General features: G+C 38.8%; 1 protein-coding gene across 1 annotated transcript in view; it reads left to right on the forward strand.

The window, feature by feature from the left end:
* DCLK1 (doublecortin-like kinase 1) overlaps positions 1-19,453 on the forward strand; it is a 354,978-nt gene that overhangs the window by 1,114 nt on the left and 334,411 nt on the right. The window contains exons 2-3 of the mRNA XM_011943027.1: positions 4,851-5,245; positions 18,994-19,340. Of these exons, the coding sequence (XP_011798417.1) occupies positions 4,870-5,245; positions 18,994-19,340 (723 nt within the window). The 5' untranslated portion in view covers positions 4,851-4,869. The remainder of the gene's footprint in view (positions 1-4,850; positions 5,246-18,993; positions 19,341-19,453) is intronic.

The raw sequence follows: 19,453 nt of genomic DNA on the forward strand, positions 1-19,453 counted from the left end.
CCTGGCCAGCCTGGCCCGACCCGGGGGGGTTTGCGTGCGGGCGGCCCCGGGGCTGCTGGCACCTGCCTCTTTTGTTTGGTGCCGTGGGTCTTTAAACCTGGAGTCGGGCGAGCGGGCCCTCCCAGGTTTTTCGCGTTGTTAGTGGAGATGGAGAGCCCGGGCGGAGGAGCTGGGAGAGGTGCTTGTCATTGTCAGAACTGGCTGCGGAGCGGGAACCAAGGAAGGAGTGGCCGGGCCCGGCCTCTTATTGTGTGTGTGCTTTTCCGTGTGCCCGGGCCAGAGATGTGTGCTTGTGGATGGGGTCGATTCGTGCGTGGTGGTGGCTGCAGCGTGGGTGTTGCAAGTACGTTTGCAGGGTCTCAAGTTCCTTCAGGGACAGCGAGGCTGCCTCATGTTCAAATTAGTACCTGCAGTGCTAAAAGCATGCAGAGAGGAAATGGCATTTTTCCTCCTAGTGGGAGCGCACGCACAGCCCCGCAATGCCCCACAAAAGAGGCTGCTTTTGAGAACCAGGTTTGCGCGGAATTGCTGCTGGATTTGGCAAGGAGATGCTTGGTCGGTGAGAGAGCAGATGAAAGGTTTCATTCAAACCGGCTCCCTCTCTGCTGCACCTGTGAGTGTGTCCAGGCACGGTGCACACACGTTCAGCGACCACACTGCAGGGTGTTTCGTGAATACATTTTATGACTGTTCCTAAATATATTGCCTTTCAGTGGGAAAGGAAAGTAGGACAGCGTTTTAAGTATGAAATGTCACATGGATGCGGGTCAGAAGGGATTTTTAAGAGAGGTCATATAGAGGAAAATTATAAAAGATAGGCACACACCCTGTGATGTCTACGTCCGTGGTGGTGCACAGGCCTGGAAGGTATGTGTGTGCCTTTAATTCCACGCCAGTCCACCTGAATCCTAATCCTATAGTTAAAATATGCCTTGGGACTTCCAGGTCCAGCATCTATTTAGATGTGGTAGCATATATGCCATTTTTTTTCTTGGTATGTATGTGTGTAAATTTCTGAAACAAGAACCATGTGCTCATCTAGAGAAGGATGAACATAGATTCCTCAAAATGGTGAGAAATCCCACTGAGAACACTCAGGGATGTTGGTTTCTTGAACTGGCAGAATTTATAGGAAAAGCTCTGATGAAAGCCAGTTGCCCTTCTTCCCTCCAGTGTCTGTGGTCGCTGTGGCTGAGGCGCTGTGGTTACCATCCTGGTGCCACTGCACATGTGCACTCAGGCCCTTGGCCACCTATGGTCTCTGAACATTGAGCTGTGTGTTCTCGCAGGCTTCCTGTGCAGAAAGTGTGAACCTGTGGAAGGCCAGCGGATCTTCAGAAGCTCATGCATGGTTCAAATGTATGACTAAGCCAAGGTGAGGGAAAGAACACCTATTTTGTTGCCACGAATAATTACCAGCACACTACGGTGTGGAGTGTGCTTCATTTAGAGGTAGCTGTAGCCTTGAAAATGATTTCAGTCTGAATATGGTTTCTTTTGTCGACACCGTTGCCCACTTTTGGACAGATTCAGGGAAGGGAAGTAAAAGGTGTAGCCCTGTCCTGGATGAACCTGTGATCCAGTTTGAGGAAATATGCAAATAAAATGAAACAAAGTAAACCATTTTTCTATTTTAAATTGTTCTTTTCTTCTCTTTTCATCTGGTGTGGGAATTCTTGGTCCTAAAAGCCCGTTCCCCCAGGGAATTCAAACTATTGCCAAATTATTTGGCCTTTGCCAATTGTCAGTCACTGAGAATTGGAAGTGCACTCTTTCTGGTAACAGAACTGTGCCATCCTTCCCTATGACCCTGCTTGTTTTCTTTTAGTTTATATCAATTTGGAAGGAAATCCCCAAACTCCTAGTGTTGGGAGAATGATCACTGCCTTTAAGAATAAAACACAAACTTCAAAAGCGAGTTTGGCCTTTATAATTTACAAAATGTTGAAGGGCTTAGTGAGTTGGTGTGAGTACTGGGAGTGTCTTCCACTCCACCCCCAAGACACACCCCCTCTTAGAAGACAAGAGAGCTCACTTTAAAAACATGTAAATTAAAAAGTAAGAGCAGTTACCATTATCATGGGCAAAAATTGGTTCTGTTTCACAACTAATGCCTACAGGATTGGATATCAAGTGATCATTGTTTTACAGTTATCTGACTTCAAAATCAGTGAAACCAGTTCAGAGCTGCCTATATATGGTATTACTTTTTTTTGAAAAATGCATATTCTGACTACTATGAGTTATTAAGATGCATGAAATAGTTTTCATATTTGTAGGGAAAAAAGTACACTGAACTCATTAACACTCCAGGTTTAAATCACACTTCATTTCTCCCTCCCCAGACCTTCAGTGGAGTCAGCAATGGATCCATAAGCAGCTAGATAGAATCACGAACATCAGAGACCTGCTGACCACTGCTTCCTCTGTGTGCAGATAAGGTCCGTTTCAGTTATGTGGCCTGTCCAAGGTCACTGAGCTAGTTAGGAGTGAGCACTTACAAAATCTTGCTTCTCATGCTGAAAAGCAACCAGTTTCAAATGAGCAAGGGTTGGAAAACACCAACTTTGGAGTTACAGTAAATCTGGGTTCAAATCTCAACCCCTCAGTTATAATTTCGGGACCCTGGATTAATTCCATAGTTACCTGAGTACTGATAGTATTACCTACCTTGTTGGATTAATATGAGGTTTAGAAGAAAATTTTTAGCATATTATACAATTGATTGATGAGTGATAGTGTCACGTCCATCCTAGACCTTCAATAAGTATTGCTTTCTTCCACTTCATTTCTGGAGTACCAAATCTCTAGCCATGCTTTCGGGTGTGAAATTTTAGCCACTGTGAATGGATCAGAGGTCAGTTTACTGAGGGTCAAAGAAAGACTGGGGAGACAGTGGTACTTTGGTGAGTTTTGGATGACCTTCAGAAAGGTGATGTCCATCTATATGGTGGGACTTGGGAAGTGCTTGTAAGGTTCTTGCTCCAAATTTTCCATTTTCTTGATATTCTATTTCAACATGCCTGAAATTTTGTCATTAAAATTTCTTTCCTTTGAATGCGTTGGTCTTTCCACTTTCTACATTGTCTTGTTAAAACACAGATTCCCCTGCAAGACTCCACAAACCTTTATCAACCAACCCCTTAGCAAGGATGAACTGTTCCCCCCAGGGAGCTTGCTGTGGGGACCAGGGGTTGCAGACGTACCTTTCAAAATGTCATGAGATGGAGATCAGGAAGAAGGCAGGGGCCTCTCTTGCCAGAAAGAAAAGATTCTATTCCTGTTAGCTCTTTATGTGTCAGGGCCAGGAAGAGAAAAACAGATTTTATTAATAAAAAAATTAGTATTTATCAAATGTCAGACACTATGCTAAGAATTTCATGTGCATACACTTATTTAATAGTTGATACTGACTATGAGGTAGGTACTGTTCTCATTCCCATTTTGTGGTTGAGGAAATCAAGGCTTAAAGTTTCTGAGCAAGTAGATTTTTTAAGCTTACACAGCTAGCATGGGGTCAAGTGTAAATCGACATCTTTAAGCCTCAATTTCTTCAATCACAAAGATAGGGAGCCTTAATGAAAGGAAGAACTAAGAAATGTACTTCCAAGCAACATTTTTTTCCTTTCTTGTTGTTCCTCTTCCTTCTCCTCCTCCTCTTCCTTTTTCTTCTTTTTTTAAACTCAACTTTTCCGAAGTACTAAATGTAAGTAAATGAAGGATAGTGAATTTGCTTTTAAAAATATTGAATGTGTGAATATGTTGGAAAATCTTCTCTAAGTTGGTCCAACCTACAGATTGATTTAATTTGCTCTCCATCTGGCCATGGGGTGCACAAACACTATGTAAAACTTTGACAATCTGACTGTTATACTGCCTGCCCTCTCTTTCTGTCCCAGCCCACCATAGCTACTTATCTTTCACTGTATAATGATAGGAGATCTTATTTTCTTCCTGCTACCAGGATTAGCACTCTGCCCTGCAAGGAGCAGTGGGCTTTGGAGTCAGGGAAACCTGGAACAGAGCTGCTGGTACAAGCATTTCTCAAATGTATTCCTTGGAGCAATTTAGGAGAAATTTTTCTGTGCCTCAGTTTCTTCATTTGTAAGGAAGGAAAATACTTTGGAAAGTTGTTGTGTCTACCGGGAATAATATCTGTTTGAAGCCTGATGCACCGCATCTTAAGAGCTGCTTCTAACAAATTTGTGGTGGATTAATAAGCTACTGGGGTCGGCCCCTTCTGTTGAGAGCGTGCACAGGAGCCTGTGTTTATTTTGTAAGAATTCACATCCCTTTCTCTTTCTGTCCCACTTGATAACTCATATTAAATGTGTCATCAGTTACAGCAATATTTCCACCCAGCTGTTCTGAAGCAGACGCTTTAAAATCATGATCTCAAAATAACATCATCCCAAAACTTTGGGAGGCCAAAGGAGTTGGCGGGCGGGGGAGGATCACTTGTGGCCAGGGATTCAAGAGCATCCAGGACAATATAACAAGACCCTCATCACTACTACTAAAAACAAACAAACAAAGGAAATTAACCAGGTGTGGTGCAGGTGTGGTGCAGGCACCTGTAACCTGTAGTAGTCCCGGCTGCTCTGCGAAACTGATGCAGGAGGATCACTTTAGCCCAGGAGTGCGAGGCTTCAGTGAGTACTACCTCACTGCAGCCTGGGTGACAGAGCGGGACCCTGTCCCTAATTTTAAAAAAAGTATGTGTGTGTATATATATTATATATATATGTTGTAACATATAATATATATATATATATAGCCTACATCAATATATATATATATATATAGCCTACATCAATATGTGTGTCTGCTTTTGTTTCTGGGGCTCGTAGGTACTACTTGAAGTCCATCATGTCCTTCGGCAGAGACATGGAGCTGGAGCACTTCGACGAGCGGGATAAGGCGCAGAGATACAGCCGAGGGTCGCGGGTGAACGGCCTGCCAAGCCCGACTCACAGCGCCCACTGCAGCTTCTACCGCACCCGCACGCTGCAGACGCTCAGCTCCGAGAAGAAGGCCAAGAAAGTTCGTTTCTATCGAAACGGAGATCGATACTTCAAAGGGATTGTGTATGCCATCTCCCCAGACCGGTTCCGATCTTTCGAGGCCCTGCTGGCTGATTTGACCCGAACTCTGTCGGATAACGTGAATTTGCCCCAGGGAGTGAGAACAATCTACACCATTGATGGGCTCAAGAAGATTTCCAGCCTGGACCAACTGGTGGAAGGTGAGCGTTGTGAGATAACCCCCACGTGGCCCTACAGGTTCCAGGCTCAGATTTCCAGTGTTGTAGCCAATTCACATTTGCCCTCTGACAGTTGGCATTCAGCCTTATGGCTGCGATCCTTATAGTTTCTCACATATGAATGTGCTATTGTGTAGTGTAAAAAGGAAAAAAAAAAATTAATGGTATTGTCAGGTAGCTTATAATAATTGGCCAAGGGAAAAAGTGCCTAATTCTACAGCATTCTGTATTTTCTTTCTCATACCCATGCTGCATTAATTTGAAAAGTCCATTTATCTCTTCAATCTCATAGTTTATATTCGTTTCTAAATGCAAATTAAACTTTTGCTATCACGATATCCGAAAGTACTTGAACTGAAAATGACAAATGGATCATGAAATTTTAGAGTTGAAAAGAACCTTAGATAGCTATCAAACCCATTAATTTTATCTTTGGAGTCTGAGGACCAGAAAATTCAAATGACATGTGAGTGCTTACGTGGTAAGATAGTGATGACCCTGGACCAAAACTTAGGTTTTCTGACAACTCGTTCCACTGCGATGCTTCCTTTTGAGTTTAAAGGATTATTGTCTTTCTCTGATATTTGAGGATAGGCAGGGACTAATCTGTTCAGTTTAATTTTTAAAGTCCAATCTAGGTTAATCGTAATGATCTGTTTTAGACATTTAATGTGGAAATAGGACTGTTTGCGTCCATAGATGCAGCCTGGTATCTTATACAAGCAGAGAAAGTCACCGACTCTGGGCTATACTTGCCCCAGGACTGACCCAATTTCAACAGGGCATAAAGCCTGTCATTGTCTTAGAGATCATCGCCAATTAAAATGAGTTGGAGAAAAATGACTGGGATTAAATGTATACCAAGGTGCAAAAAAGGCTAGCAGATCCTCTTTGAAGAGTTGGTTTTTCTGAGATTGAGATCTCAAGACCCTGATGATGAATAAGTAGATGGTACAAAAGAACCTGGGAAAGGGAGGTCAGATGGAGTGTTGGAAGAGCTTGATTTCGCCTTGAGTTCACTTTTACTCCAGAACTATTTGCTCAGGCCGTGTAACTCAACTGGGTCCAGGAGGGATGCCATATAATCCCTCCGTCTCTTGTGCAGGTAGCAGGAAGCACCCATTTTGCAGCCCGGTTGGAGATGGGGGCTGCTCTCCCCTGACCGCACACTGACAGAGCCCTCTTGTCCTGCTTTGTAACCAGTGTTTGTATGGGATTCAAGTCTGGGGGCTTCTCTCTTTTTGCTTCCTTTCATGCCTTGGCAAGAATGCCAGCCTAATCACAGTGTGACTGGCCTTGAGAGCGTGCAGAGGAGCCTGTGTTTATTTTGTGGGAATTCACATCCCTTTTCGGTGACTTGACATGCTGCCAACGTGCCTGTGGACTTGGCCTTTTTCCTTCTATTCAGAGGGTGGAACTTCCAGTAAATTAAAGGAGAAGAATGAACATGAAATTTTACTGTTTTGGCTTTAATTTCTGTACCCTGTCCTTTGCATGACCTTGGGAAATGCAAGGTTAAATGAAACATTTGGTGATATAGTCCAGGGGATCTGGATCAAAGTCATATACAAAGTCAGGTGCATGACAGTCAACAAGCCATCCCTCTGAGGGCTAGTAGTACTGTAGGGAAAAATATGGCAAGATCTCAAAGCACATGCTAAGACAGCCGTGGTTTGACACCTCACTGTGTTCCAGAGTCACTTGTGTAGCATCTATGGGGATTGGGGTACTTCAATCAGTTTCCCACCTGAAATGATCTTTACTTAGAAGTGGCCAGAGATACTCCAATGACTTCCATCCACCAAGGAGAGGGTCTGGAAGGTGGTAGATGACAGTACTCCCTTCACATCTAGGGACCACCAAAATTATGGCATGCTTGTCACCATCTTCTTTGTCTTTTACTGCAAAATAATGCTTGCTCTGAGGAACTGATGTCTTGACTGAAGGTAATAATGATAGCTCTCAGTCATTGAGCATGTGCCAGGCACTGGCCAAATCCTTGCATATATGAATACATTTAATTCTCACAATGATCCTAGGAGGTAGGAACTGTTATCCTTATACTAAGGTGAGAAAAGCAAGGTACAGTGTGGTTAAATGATCTGTTCAAACTCACAAAGAAAGAAATGATAGAGTTAGGTTTTGAACCCAGGAAGGCTAGTGCCAAAGCTTGAGCTCAGAACTACCTGTAAGATGTTGCATGCTATGAATTCAGCTCCTATAAAAAGCACTGTTGTGTTGGCTTTAATACAGTGGATTTTTTTGGTGATATAATGGAATGGTAGATATTTCAGTGTAAAGTTAACTACAAACCCTAGGTTGTTCCCGTGGCTGTTAGTGACATTGAGGTGTTATTGTATTAGCTGCTTCTTGAAAATAAATGCTTTTAATCTTGACATAATTCCACGAAAGAAAGATGCTGCTCCTGGAAACACTTTAATATTTCCATTTGCCCCAAAATACTTTTTCCCCTCAATCAATATGAAGTAACTGCCAACTGAATATTCTGATGTTTAAAAATGACTTTTTTGAAAAAAAAATTCTCTGATTGAATGAATGGTAACTTTGGTACAGTGTGTGAGTTCACCATGTTGGCTGCATTTATTTTTTGAATTTTCATTTAAACAGATTTTTTTCTAATTCATAACACTGACAATTAGCATGCAGCTGCAGTTAGTGTTTAAATAGCTGGAAATTCATTTAGATTCGCCTCTTTGTCAATTACGTTTTTTGCTTAGTCTGTTAAAATGCAAACCGTTGCTTCATTTTCATCATTAGGCTCATATCTCTCACTTTACATACTAATTTTATGTAAACGTCAATGCATGTTATTAGCTTTTCATTTCCCCTTCCAATATGATGATGTTTGAGTTTTAAATTAAATTCTTTTAGTGGGTGCAGTGACAAGTGTATTGGACTTATAATTATTTACTTGCTCTTTCTCACTTGCTCTCCGACTAAAATTTCTGAATTATAATGATATTTGTGAGTTTCTTTATAACAGTCTCGTGGTCACTGTCACTGTTTTGTTTTTATCTATGGATCATTATGCCTAAGGGTGGTTTAAGCATGTTGGTAGATGTATGTATCTAGCTGTATGTATTTAGCTGAGCCAAAATTATATAATCAGTGTGAATGTGTGTGTCCATGATTGTTTGTGTGTCACCTATGTACGTATGTGTATACACACATATTCACATGCATACACCTAAGAGCATTCCAAAGGTGATACTCTTGTTTGCTTTCAAAATGGCCTTAATATGTTATTTTAAAAAATCATGATGCTTAATAAGGAAAGTTGAATTGAAGGCCTATTTCTGCAAGTGATTCATCTTGAGACTTGGCCTCATTTTCCCCAATTTTGCACCATCTGTATTCTACTGTAGGTATGTAAATGTTGTGAAGATAAAAGAAGGTGTGACATTTAAAGCCTTTGAACTCTTAGGAGAAAGATGTAATGTAAACCTGGAGCATTGATGGATTGACTGATTTGTTCTTCTTTTAACATCTTATGAAAGTGTACATGTGAGAGGGCCAGAACATTGTATTTAAACAGTAAAATAAGAACTCAGTAGATATATAATCTCAATACAAATAAGTGAATTTGTTCATCAGATCTGCACTATTAGAGATGAGTGCCTCTTTTTCTTTGGTTCTAATGCATGCCTTGGCTTTTCACTAACACTGTATGGACATTGCCTGACTCTGGAGCTGTAGTTTCCATAAGGGCTTTTTCCAAGTTTCTATCATAATTCCCCTCTCAGGATTAAACCCATGCTTCACCCCGTAGTTAGGGAATCTCTTTCCTACCATAGCCTCTGGATTACCCATCTTTTCCTATTCCCTAATAGAGCATCCTCTACTGTATTTGCCTGTTTCACTGGCTTTCTCTATGCCTCTCCTTGCTATATTGAATTTTTTAAAATTAATTTTTGAATAGCTATAAAACCTGCTCTTCCTAAAATTCCTCAGAGGGGACCATTTTACTAGTTTCTTTTTCTTTTCTTTTTTCTTTCTTTCTTTCTTTTTTTTTTTTAAAAAAAAAAAACAAAACAAAAAACAAAAAAACAGGGTTTTGCCGTGTTGCCCAGGCTGGTCTCAAACTCCTGGGCTCAAGCCATCCACCCACCTCAGCCTCCCAAAATGCTGGGATTTCAGGCGTGAGACACTGCGCCCAGCCTGCTAGTTTCTTGAGTATCGTCTCAGAGATACCAGTGCATGTGAAGGACACGTATACAGCAATGCCCCCTTATCCTGGAAGGAAATACATTCTAAGACCCCCCCAGTGGTTGCCTGAAACTGCAAATAGTACTGAACCCTGTATAAACTATGCTTTTTTCCTATGAATACATACCTCTGATGAAGGTATGTATATGATGCAAGGTATATGATAAAGTTTAATTTATAAATTAGGCATGGCAAGAGATTAACAACAATAACAAATAATAAACTGAAACAGTTACAACAATATACTGCAATAAAAGTTATGTGAATGTGGTGTCTCTCTCAAAACATCCTTTTGTACTGTGCTTGCCCTTCTTGTGATAAAGATGGAAGAAGCAAGATGGGGTGAGAGTTCATCACACTACTCATAACTGCATGTAGTCTACAACTCATGAATTGTTCGTTTCTGGGTTTTTTCATGTAATATTTTTGGACCTCGGTTGACTGCAGGTAACTGAAACCATGGATAAGGTGGGGCAGTACTGTAATTTGCCCAGAAGGTAACTTTCTATGCCCACAGTTCTGCAGCTTGCTTTGTGTACTTAACAATATATCCTGAAGACCTTTCCGTATCGGCACATCCAAAACTACTGTGTTCTTTTATTGACTTCATAGTACTCCTTTATACAAAGGTACCATCATTTATTTAACTAGTCTTTTATCAATGTGCTTTTAGGTTGTGTCCAATTCTTTGTTATTACAGACAGTTTTGTGATGAGTATTCTTGGATAGATGTTTTCCACTCATGTAGGAGAATATCTTTAGGATAAATTCCTAGAAGTAATATTGTTGGGTGGAAAGGTACAAACGTTAACGTTTTAAGCACTATTTGCAAAATTCCCCTTCATAAAAGTGGTTTCAGTTTACACACCAACCAGTTATGTATGAGAGTGACTGTTTCTCTACCCTCAACAAGATGTTTTAAAATCAGATGTTTTCCCATTAACTTACCCATTAACAAAAGAAAACTATATGTCTTCTCATAGTTTTAATTTTCATCTTTTCATATGTTTAAACGGCATTTGTATTCCATTTTCTGTGCATTGTCTCTCCATCATTTATGATCATTTTCCTGTCAGGTTAGGGTCTTTTTTATTAACTTTTAGAATGTTTTTTCTTTTAAATATATTAACTGTTTGTAACAGTGATTGAGAGGGCAGTCATGTGTCATTTAATAATGTGGATATGTTCTGAGAAATGTGTTGTTAGGCAGTTTTGCCGTTGTGGGAACATCACAGAGTGTACTTACACAAACCTGGATGGTGTAGCCTACTCCACACCTAGGCTATATGGTATAGCCTATTGTTCCTAGACTACAAACCTGTACAGCTTGCTACTGTATTGAATACTATAGACAATTATAACACAATGGTATTTGTGTATCTAAACATATCTAGACATAGAAAAGGTACAATAAAAATATGGTGTTATAATCTTATGGGACCATTGTCATATATGTAGTCTGTCATTGAACAAAATGTTGTGGCATATGACTCTATTTTTTCCAGATTTCTCTTTTGTGATTTCATTTATTGTGTTTTTTGCCATGTAGATGTACAAAACAATTATATAACCAAAGGTAGTATTATTATTTATGTATAGCTTGATTTTCATGCCTCTTGGGTCCTTTGTATAATGAGATCATAAAGCCATTTTTCCTCATTTCTTGTGGTATTTTTATGTTTTCACTTAAAAAATATTTTAATGGAAGTCATATTGTTATAATATGTGAGATAGGGATTCAGTTCAACATTTTTTTCCAGGCTATTTGCTTCATTTCTTTAACATTATATTTTCAGATTAATTTGGACTTACAGAAGTATCACTGAGATAGGAAGTTCCTGTTTACCCTTCACCCATCTTCCCATAATGGAACAGCACACACAATCATGGTACAATGAACAAAACTAAGAAGTTAACTTTGGTACAGTACAGTAGCTGAACTACAGGCTTCATTTGGTTTTCATTCGTTTCCCCACTGATGTCCCTTTTTTATTCCAGAATCACACATTGCATTTAGTTGTGGTGTCTGCTTCATCTCCTTGAAGCTATGACGTTTCTTCCATCTTTTCTTATCTTTAATGACCTTGACAGTTTTGAAGAATACCAGTCAGTTATCTTGTAGAATGTCCCACAGTTTGGGTTTGTCTGATGATTAGATTGATGTTATGCGCAGAAGTCATGTTTTGTCCTCAGTACATCATTTCAGGGGGTACATGATGTTGATATGTCTTGTTGGTTACCTTTGATCATTTGGTGAAGGCAGTGTCTGTCAGGTATATTCACTCTAAAGTTATAATTTTCCCCTTTGTAACTAATATTTTGGGAAGAAACTTTAATGCTCTATAAATATTTTGTTTCTTCTTAAGCTTTTGCCCATGAATTTTGGCATTTATTGGTGGATCTTTCCTATAGCAGTTATTACTATTTTGTTCTAATGGTGATTTTCTTTTCCCTCTTTACTTGCCAAATTTCTAAACATTACTGTCCTCCATTTTCCTGTCTTTGGATCATCTACGGTGATCTCATCAACTGACATTATTTTAACCATTCTTTTAAGGCCTATTATTCCCAAATCAGATCTTTCTTCTGCCCTCCAACTACCTTGATATATGTAAGTGATTCTCTTCCTTAGTTCTTTCAAGCTCAACATGTATAATTGTGGATCATTCTTTTCTATTTTCCAGAATTCATTCTTTCTCTCATATTCCAGCTCTTATTAAATAGTGTCACCACCTGCTAGGGTCCTAATGTTTGGAACCCCCTCAAAATTCACATATGAAGGTATTAAAGGGTAGGGCTTTTGGTAGGTGATTAGTTCATGAGGCTGGAGCTTTTTTGAATGGGATTCATTGCTTTATGAAAGAGGCCTCCACAAATTGCCTTGCCCCTTCAACCCTATGAAGATACAATAAAAAGGCACCATCTGTGAGGAAGTGGGGCCCTCACCAAACACTAAATCTGCCTGTGTCTTGATCTTGGACTTCCCAGCCTCCAGAACAGTGAGAAATAAATGTGTGTTGTTTATAAGCCTCCAGTTGATGGTCTTTTGTTATAGCAGCCAAAGGACTAGGACACCACATAACTTAACGTCAACCTTAACTTCTCTCTCTCTTAATCCCTCAAATCCAAGCTATCATCAAATTTTGTTGATTCTGCTTAAGACATTTCTCCAACTTTTTCTTTCTTCTCCATCACCTATTTCTGCTTGCTGGAAATCTCCAACTGATTGGCTTCTAGGAACTTCAAATTTAATATGTGCACAGTCAACTTAATTTCCTTCTTTACTGCCTAGTCCAAACCTGTTCCTCTTCTAATTATACCTATTGTGGTGTATGGGAAGTAGGCCCAAAGAGAATTTTCAGTGTCCTCACTTCAGTGTCTTTGTTGCCTCATATTGGTTGTATCTGCTAAATACCCCTCGTAGCATCCACTCCTCTGTCCCTAGTATAGATATGTAACATTCAGTTCACCTCCTCTTGTAGTCAGCTGTAATGACTTTCTAGGTGATATCTCCCCGTGTTCACTTCAGCCCCTCATTCACACTACAGCCAGTGTAACCTTTCTATCATCCAGGGCTGATCACGTGTAAAACTCTGACCTTGTTGCCTGATGTGGTTTTATCTAACTCATCTGTCTATGGAACCATTTTTATTTCTTTTTTTTTTTTGAGAAAATGTATTAATATATATCACAGCATATCCCTTTCTGTACTGTGTGACAGAGCATATTATTATTTTATTTTTCTCTGGAATGCTGTCCCCTCTCTTTTTTGTCAATGGTAATCTTACCCTTACTTCCAAGGCCAGTGTGAATTCTATTTCCCTTTCATTGATAGCCCAGTGGGAAGTGGGAAGTGACTTTCTCCTCTGAGTTAGGATGGCCTACACTACTTACTTAGCAATTACCACGTACTGCCTTGTGGTGGAATCTTTTCATAGACACGTCTTGCTCTCTAACCTATTTGAAGACAGGCTCCTGACTTAGGTTTCTTTCCATCCCCAGAGTGGCTAAGTTAGGTCTTGCACCTATGACTCAGGATTTAGGAGGTTGTTTTTAATTTTTAGGTTTCATTGTTAATGCTGTTTGTACTTGTCACAGCTTTGTTATTTGTTGTTCTGTTATTAGACAAAATTTTTAGCAATGAGATTATGGGTATAAACATTTTCGTGGCTCCAAGTAGTTTTCCATGTTGCTTTTTAAAAATGATTATTACCAATTTAATGTCTGTAATGGTGTTTCCTATTTATACTTTATTTTGTGTTTATCGTTTGTCATATATTTTAGCACCTTGTATTATTTTGTTGCTGCAACCTCAATACCACTTATTTTCATTATTCTTTTGTTGCAATTATAATAGGTACAAGAGTACATCTTAAAACTGCTTTAACCTGCTTCATCCTTGCATTTCTTGGCTTACTATTTGAGCACCTTCCGTGTGTTTTCCATATATTCTTTGTTTGGTTTTTCTCCTTTGCCATCTATTTTTGTACCTTGTATTTTTGTAAATTATAATAAGCCATGTTTATTATAATAAGAAATAAGAAAAAGAGTATCTACTTTTCAATTTCAGAAAGTTTAGATCTCTCATTTTTTTTCCTTAATGTTTTTCTGTTGCTTCGGATTTGAGAAGGTGACATGTCCACAGGTCTGACATACACATTCAAATTCATTTTCTATCAGCTTACTTTTATGTTCCATTGTGTTATGGAAGACTTCTGGGACACAATGACCCATAAGCGCCTTTGGGAAATCTTTTTTCTTGCCTTTAATAGCTTGATGAAAATCATCCTAAGCCAGTGACTTCCAGGTAGATTATGAAATGTTGCTGCGCGTATCTGAGTTGCCTCATAAAATGTAATACCCAGAAGGCACTTTATGATATTCTATTCTATAAACAATATTTCATGGAATTTAATTCAGTTCAGTTGCAGAGGTTTCAATACATATTTGAGTTTTTTCTAGATTTTGCCATAACTCACAATAATGAAATTTAATTGCCAGGGTTTTTAATCAGAAAGTTTATCCTCTGGAAAAAATGAAATATATTACAGATATCCTTAAGATACTTTTGACTATGCCACATATTGATCTTAAAGGAAGCCTAGAGGAGGTGACAACCAGCTCTAGTAATGTGAAGGATGGAGATGAGGGCATTTTCAGAATGAAGTTAAGTAATATCAGAACTGGAATTTACAAGCCACCACTCTTAGCCAATGAAAAAACTCCCACAATAAGAGGCAAATTTGTAGAATCCCCCAACATAGAGTCTCGTGGAGGAGCACTTTTATAGCTAACATGCTGCAGGCCCAGTCACCCAGGGAACTGGTACCACATTATCAGTTTTCAGTAGTGCCTAAGGAAGTCATTTTAAGTGGAAATATTCTAATTTTGTAATGGAAGCTAATGGCAAAGTAGAATTAACTTCACAGATTTTTAAAATAATAAATCTTATTAGAGGAAATGTATTGTTATACTTTGAAGAATAATGGCAAGTATGATCATTTAAAAATACAGGCCAGGTGTGGTGGCTCATGCCTGTAATCCCAGCACTTTGGGAGGCCGAGGTGGGTGGATCACTTGAGACCAGGAATTTGAGGCCAGGAGTGTCAACGTGATGAAATCCTGTCTCTACTAAAAATATAAAAATTCACTGGGCGTGTTGGTGCATGCCTGTAATCCCAGCTGCTCAGGAGGCTGAGGCAGGAGAATTGCTTGGACTCAAGAGGCAGAGGTTGCAGTGAGCTGAGATCACACCACTGCACTCCAGCCTGGGTGACAGAGTGAGACTCTGTCTCACAAAAATAAAAAACAAAACATAAAAATAAAAATACATAGATGATTTTTTAAACAAGGATTCTTCAGTATCTTAAAAATAATCTAATATTCTTACTTAGATGTTATTTTACCCTCCAACTTTCTGAAAATACTGAAATCTTTCAGGAAATAAATTACCATATTCTGATATTTTAGTATCAGTTGGATCCAAACATAATTTCATGCTTTATTTCCTTACCTTTTAAAAAAACTGTCATTTTCTTTCTCTCTCTACTTAAAAACAAAGATTAGTTTTTGGCCTTCATAAATGCTACAACAAAATTCAGGCAGACGCTGCTTCAGCAGTTCTTGCTATTTGTTGGGGTGTCTTAGATCCCAGAGTATTAAATTTCAAGTGAAGAATCAGTCTTATCATAGAATCTTTAGGGCTTGAACAAACTGAAAAAAAAAAATGGTTGTATGACAACCAACCAAAAAATCATGATGTTTTGTAATTTCCGGTACCATTTCTAAGAGTTTTGCAATCATGCCATCCTTGTTCAAGTTCACCTATAGGAAGTAATGCAAAGCTTCCAAACCTAATTTTGGGCTATTTTGTTGAAAAATACCTTGGTTTTTTTGTTTGTTTGTTTTAGATAAATTCAGTTTTATTTCACTGTTGCAGTAAAAGTTATACCAAAAGACTTTGGAATGTGGGGTGGCTTAGTGTATGTAAGAGGAAGTATACTACAGTAATTATAAGCTTACTTTATCATGTTATTTTGTTTGTTTGTTTGTTTTTTAAATAAAGAGAGATGGGATCTCGCTCTGTTGCCCAGGTTGGAGTGCAGTAGCACAATCATGGCTCACTGCAGCCTCATCCACCCAGGCTCAAGCGATACTCCCACCTCAGCCCCACAAGTAGCTGGGACTACATGTGTGAGCCACCATGTTTGGCCCTGTCTTGTTATTTTTGAATGGCACTTAGCACGCATACCTCGTGTCAATACTTGAATGCTCTCTAAAAATGATTATTTAAACAAGATTATAACTTGTCTCTTAAATCTCAGTCTCACTAAGGAAAAGACTGAACACTGGATATCCAGAGCTATTTGACCAAAGCAAAACTATGTTTTCTTCATTCAGAACAATCATATTTGTTAATTTATAATAATCGATGATAATTAGCCCATGAATTGAAAAGCTATTTTTTACAAAATCAGAAAATACAACCAACTTTAATTTAACTATGTTAAGGCAGGAACCACATCTCTTGTGGCAGAGAGAAGTTCAGTATTACGATTACAGTAAAAATAGCTAAAACATGGATTCAAATGATTTAATGGAAATTTCTTTGCATGATAAAATGGAAATTCACCAGCATAAGGAAATCAATGGAAATTTATTAGCATAAGGAAATCCATCTGGGCCTTTCCTGAATTCCTGAATACTGTCGCAGACTCTGAATGACTGTGGTGTGTGATCTTGGATTTGGTGGCAGCTCCTTCTCCTTCCTTTAGCTGTTGCTTTCCTGTTAGCACAGTATCATCTGTTACTGGAGTCTCACATCCTTCTCTAAGATTCTCATTCCAGTCTTTAAATCTGATTATCCGGCAGAGGAGCCTCACATTTACAGCACAGATTAAACACATATTTCTTCTGATCATTGTTGCTTGAACCAAACCAGCAATGCCTTCTCAGTGTCACTGCAGAACTTTCTTATGCTTTTAAACATTTTCAGGGTGCTTTATCTAAGAAGATATTTTTTAAAAGTGTTTATTTTCTCTTTTAACAAACTCATTCCATGTTGCTATGTTCTTTAAAGCTGCTCCCTCTTCTAATACATTTTTTAAATTTTTGTTGAAATGTACTCTCTATATCTTTGTTTTTCTTTTAGTTATTAGCTTAGTATATAAACTTAAAAATGATCAGACAATTGTATATCTTCAATTAGCACAGAATTCTGACAAAGGCTAGCTTTACCAGCTCAGTTACATGCTGTGTGTCTCACTGGGGAATGTTGGGGGCATTCTCACATTGACATGGACCCAACGTGGTGTCCACTGGTAACTGTTCAATATAAGACCTGCTTACTGATTTCTAGTCATTTTGTTTTTAAATTTTTCTTTCAGGCTTACTGCACGATTAGGGTAATATAGCCTCAGGTCACTTTCACTTACATAGCAAGTTTGCATCTGAGATCACTTTGATCTCTATCTTCTAATTTGATCTTCATAAAAACCTAATGAGGTTTTATTTTATAGATAAATAAACCACCACCCAGAAATCTGAGGGACTTGTCCAAAGTCACGTGCTTGGAGAGGCCAGGTTTTGAGCCCGAATTTCCAATTCTCTCTTCCCACTCTCATGTTCAGGTCATCACTCCATGAAACCTCCAAAAGCACTGCTGTTTCTGTAGTACCCAAATATGCCTTTCTCAGAATTTAAGTAAATATCAAAAATCCATATATGTTTTTGATGTTTACTGAACTCTTGAGAAAGGCATAGCTGAGACAAGTCATGATATGCCAGGTGAATAGAAAGGGGGTTGGTTAAACTTGTGCTATTCATACAACTTCTAGTGAGGCATAATGTGTCTGTATACACATTATAGGATATTTTAAGAACATCTGCAAAACAAGTGTTCAATGACATGTATAACTGTTCTTTTTAACTTTTGAAGGTCTGCTTCAGTTATTTTTATGTGACTACTTGTTCTTTGGCCTTGGATGTTTGCTGTTAATTTAAAAATAAAATAAGGACTTAGATAAAAGTCAATGGACTGTGTTAGATTAGACCTAGGTCATTTTACCTGCAATTATGAAGGACTTTCAGCATTTTTACCTATTCCTAGTTACAAAACTTATTAACACAGAAAAAAAAGCCATTACAAAATCTTTAATTTCCAAAGGCTTTGACCTAACTTTATGAAATATGTATTTAGAATTCGTCATTTTACAATTTGTTGTCTCTTGGTTCATGTTTTTCTTTTTTTTGTGTGTGATCTACATCTACTTAATAGTCTGATTATTTTCATTGAAAAATTTCCTGCTAAGGTGTCATTTTTAATAAAAATTTATTTATATTTATTTTAGAGCCCATTTTTGAAGCTGTAGTTTGTATGTTGAACACTTCTAAAACCTTTTACTTACGGACAAGTATGAATTGACTTTACAGTGTGTGTGGATCACTGTGATTGGCACTACGTAGATGAGAGAAAGGAAGGGTGATTATTTGCTTGCTTTTGGAACTTTACTGGGCTTTACAAAATCTTTAGCATCACCTCTCATCAAATTCATAAATTATATGACTATTTTTAGATGCTGTATTCTGATTCAATCTTAGTGTTTAAATTATCTCTGGTAGCAAATGTAGGTACTTCCGATTTTGAGGTTTTCTGCAAATTTAAATATCTCTAATTCCCACAGAATATTTTCTATTTTAAATTCACTTTCACACTTCTCTAAGGTCTTTTCAAGCGGATCAGCATTCCTATCACCAACCTTAAGATGAGGAAATGGAGGAATAATGTTTTGTTTTGTTTTTCCAGGATGTGGATCTGTTACTGACAGTGCCAGACTAGCAATCAGAAATCTTTCTTTATCCCTGATGATTAATCATGCTTCCATTGTTTGAAAAGTCAGGGCTAGCTCTTGCCCCTAAGCAGAAAAGGCAAAAGAGAGGATAAGTAGGAAAAAAGAAATGGGTATATTTTAGTTTAAATTTAAATATATTTCTCTCTTCCTTAGGAGAGAGTTATGTATGTGGCTCAATAGAGCCCTTCAAGAAACTGGAGTACACCAAGAACGTGAACCCCAACTGGTCAGTGAATGTCAAGACCACCTCGGCTTCTCGGGCGGTGTCTTCACTGGCCACTGCCAAAGGGAGCCCTTCAGAGGTGCGAGAGAATAAGGATTTCATTCGGCCCAAGCTGGTCACCATCATCAGAAGTGGTGTGAAGCCGCGGAAAGCTGTCAGGATTCTGCTGAACAAGAAAACGGCTCATTCCTTTGAGCAGGTCCTCACTGATATCACTGATGCCATCAAGCTGGACTCAGGAGTGGTGAAACGCCTGTACACATTGGATGGGAAACAGGTAAGAGACGTATTGTGATGTGACTTTGCCTTTGATGCAAGAACCAGGGAGTTGGAGGGTGTACGTGGTTAAAGCATACATTTTGCTCAAGTTGTTAAAAGACCTGGGTGACT

The sequence above is a fragment of the Colobus angolensis genome, unplaced genomic scaffold (assembly GCF_000951035.1).
Source record: "Colobus angolensis palliatus isolate OR3802 unplaced genomic scaffold, Cang.pa_1.0 Scaffold214, whole genome shotgun sequence".
Lineage (NCBI taxonomy): Eukaryota > Metazoa > Chordata > Mammalia > Primates > Cercopithecidae > Colobus > Colobus angolensis.